We start from the raw sequence: 2,731 nt of genomic DNA, 5'->3' as shown, positions 1-2,731 counted from the left end.
CAGTAGGGAATTTTATCATCAAATGGTATGTCGATGTTACGGCTTTCCATGAGTTGAGGGTTGGACGTCCTATGATGGCACTGTAGGCCACCGAGCAATCGACTACAAGGAATGTTACATTCCGGGTGATCCGTTGTGGATAGTCTCCAATGGTTACTACCAAAGTGACGACGTCAAGTGGAAATGCCCTTGCTCCTCCAAAGCCGACGAGCGGGGCGTTAGTTGGAACTAGTCGTCCCCTTTCGATTCCCATCTGTTAGAAAGCAGGGTAGTAGAGGATGTCTGCTGAACTACCGTTGTCAACGAGGACTCGGTGTATGTTATAGTCTCCTGCCTGTATGGTGACGACCAGCGCATTGTTATGGGGATGGTGAAGACGCCGTGCATCTTCTTTTGAGAATCCAATGGGGGGATTGTCAATCCGCGACATTTTGGGCGCAGAACTTGTCATCTGGATGTTCTGAACCGTTCTGAGGTATGTCTTTCGGGCTTTCTTGGATGACCTGGCGGTCATGGTGCTCCCTACAATCATCCTTATATCTCCTATGGGTTGCTTGGGGCGATCATTGTCTCGTCGAGGGGCTTGATTTTGTGGCGGGTCTGCCCTCTCTTTGTTGACAAACCTCTGTAGCCTTCCTTGTCTAATAAGAGCTGCTATTTGCTGCTTCAAGTCGTAGCAATCAGCGGTGTCATGGCCATGATCTTGATGAAAACGGAAGTATTTGTCCCTTGGTCTCTTGTTGGGATCTCCCTTCAGCTTGCCAGGAAAAGTCAAAGTTTCTTCATCTTTAATCTGCATTAATACTTGGTCGATAGGAGCGTTTAGGGGAGTGAAGCTTGTGTATCTCCCTGCGGGTGGTCTATGGCGTTGATCATCCCGTCGTTCCTCAGTTATAGCCTTCTTTTGCCCCTTATCCGAGCGTGCGTCTTCCTGTCTTCCCCTTTTTCTAGGCTTCTCTTCTTTGGCTAGTAACGCATCTTCTACGTTCATATACTTGGTCGCCCTGTAAAATACTTCGGCCATAGTCTTTGGGTCGTTCTTATATAGAGAAAACAGGAACTTACCCTTCCGCAGCCCGTTTGTGAATGCTGCTACAAGTACTTTGTCATCCGCCTCGTCTATTGAGAGGGCCTCCTTGTTAAAGTGAACGATGTATGATCTTAGAGTCTCGTCTTCTCGTTGTCTGATGTTCATTAAACATGCGGTAGACTTCTTATGCCGGTGACTCCCGATAAAGTGTGATACGAATTGCACACCTAATTCCTTGAAGGTGCTTATAGAATTAGGCGTCAGCTTACTGTACCAGTCCCTCGTAGGACCTTTCAACGTGGTAGGAAAAGCCCTACACATGATCTCATCCGGGTCTCCTATACGGTCGTCAGCCTACGTATGTCTCCGGTAAGGTCGTCAGCTTAGGACCTTCAGCTTTGACTCTGTCAGCTAAGACTTCAGCCCAACGTCGTCACATATGAGGTGTAGCTGCGAACGTCAAAAGGAGAAGTTCTAGTGACCATAGCTGACGGACTTGATACTCCCGTCAACTTCTTAAAGTATTAGTAACTTGTAAAACCACCACCATCAGTAATCTACATACCCAAGTTACAGCCTACATGCACAGGTTATCAAGCATGTGTTGAAAAAGTTTGGTAAATCCATTTATGGGAATTTCCTCCTATGAACCCAAAGCAAGACTGATTCCTCTTTGTTAGAAGAAGGTCTTGCACTTGAGATTTCTCTTATAAAGTTTGTGTACATAAATTAACCTCGATCATGCATACCCAACCTCACCCATAAATTCAAATTTCCAGTTGTGATTATTGTTTGCTTGATTTCTAGCCTTCAATTCCGTGATAGTAATTTATTTTAATATTCCTAACATCATTAAAAAAATTATAAGCAAAATAATTATTTATATTAAAATTAATTATAATATTGTCAAGAGAAATTATCTTTGAAAACTCAATTTTAATTTTACTCACTTTTCTAAAAAATAAAGTTCACATTTATGAAAAATAAATCAGTAGTTTGGAAGTAATGTAACCCCTAGATCCCCACTATAATATTAATGAAACCTACTACGAGAGCGTGAGACATTCATTGTACATTGTAGTTGTTTGTTGGCATTAACAGTAGTGGCTCAACACCTATGAAGTTATGTGAGGGAGTTGTGTGCGCGAGTTGCGAAAACTGCGCAAATATCAACAACTTATATTTATGAAAAAAAACAAAAACAAAAACCTGGTAGCAAAGACGAACAGTCGAGCAAACTCACATAGTATAATACTATGGTTGATAGTTACGTTCCATCAAGTTTGATACAAAATGCACCATTTCCGTGTCTTCCAGTCCAACCTACCCACTCCAGTAATAATTATGAGTTTGTTGCCAAGTCTGTCAATTTTTTCTGGGCATTTTCTACTCAAATATGGAAGTTCTATTCCAGTTTACCAGCTTCCATATAAAGGAGACGTGCACTAAAACTCGGCATCAGCTTCCAAACGTTAGAATTAAAATTAATTAATAAATAAAAATTCTAACTACTATTTATTTATTAATTTTAATTCAAATTATTTCGATATTCAAATTAAGACAAATATTAATGAAAATTAAGAAATCAAACAACAAATCTCTATTTATGCAAACAGTGGAAGTGAAGACAAAGCATGAGCTGTAAAACAATATGATCTATTGAAGTCACACCCCAATCACACCACATTGGCAAATATTTGC

General features: G+C 40.9%; 1 protein-coding gene across 1 annotated transcript; it reads right to left on the bottom strand.

The window, feature by feature from the left end:
* Window positions 1–256: 256 nt before the first annotated feature.
* Window positions 257–1,024, bottom strand: LOC142620721 (uncharacterized). Its single transcript, XM_075794047.1, has one exon. The coding sequence runs from the start codon at window positions 1,022–1,024 to the stop codon at window positions 257–259; it is 768 nt and encodes a 255-aa protein (XP_075650162.1).
* Window positions 1,025–2,731: the final 1,707 nt, after the last annotated feature.

This window comes from Castanea sativa, chromosome 12 (assembly GCF_040712315.1).
Source record: "Castanea sativa cultivar Marrone di Chiusa Pesio chromosome 12, ASM4071231v1".
In the NCBI taxonomy this organism is placed as follows: domain Eukaryota; kingdom Viridiplantae; phylum Streptophyta; class Magnoliopsida; order Fagales; family Fagaceae; genus Castanea; species Castanea sativa.
The sequence above is the reverse complement of the archived record's forward strand: the minus strand, read 5'-3'. Positions and strand labels throughout refer to the sequence as shown.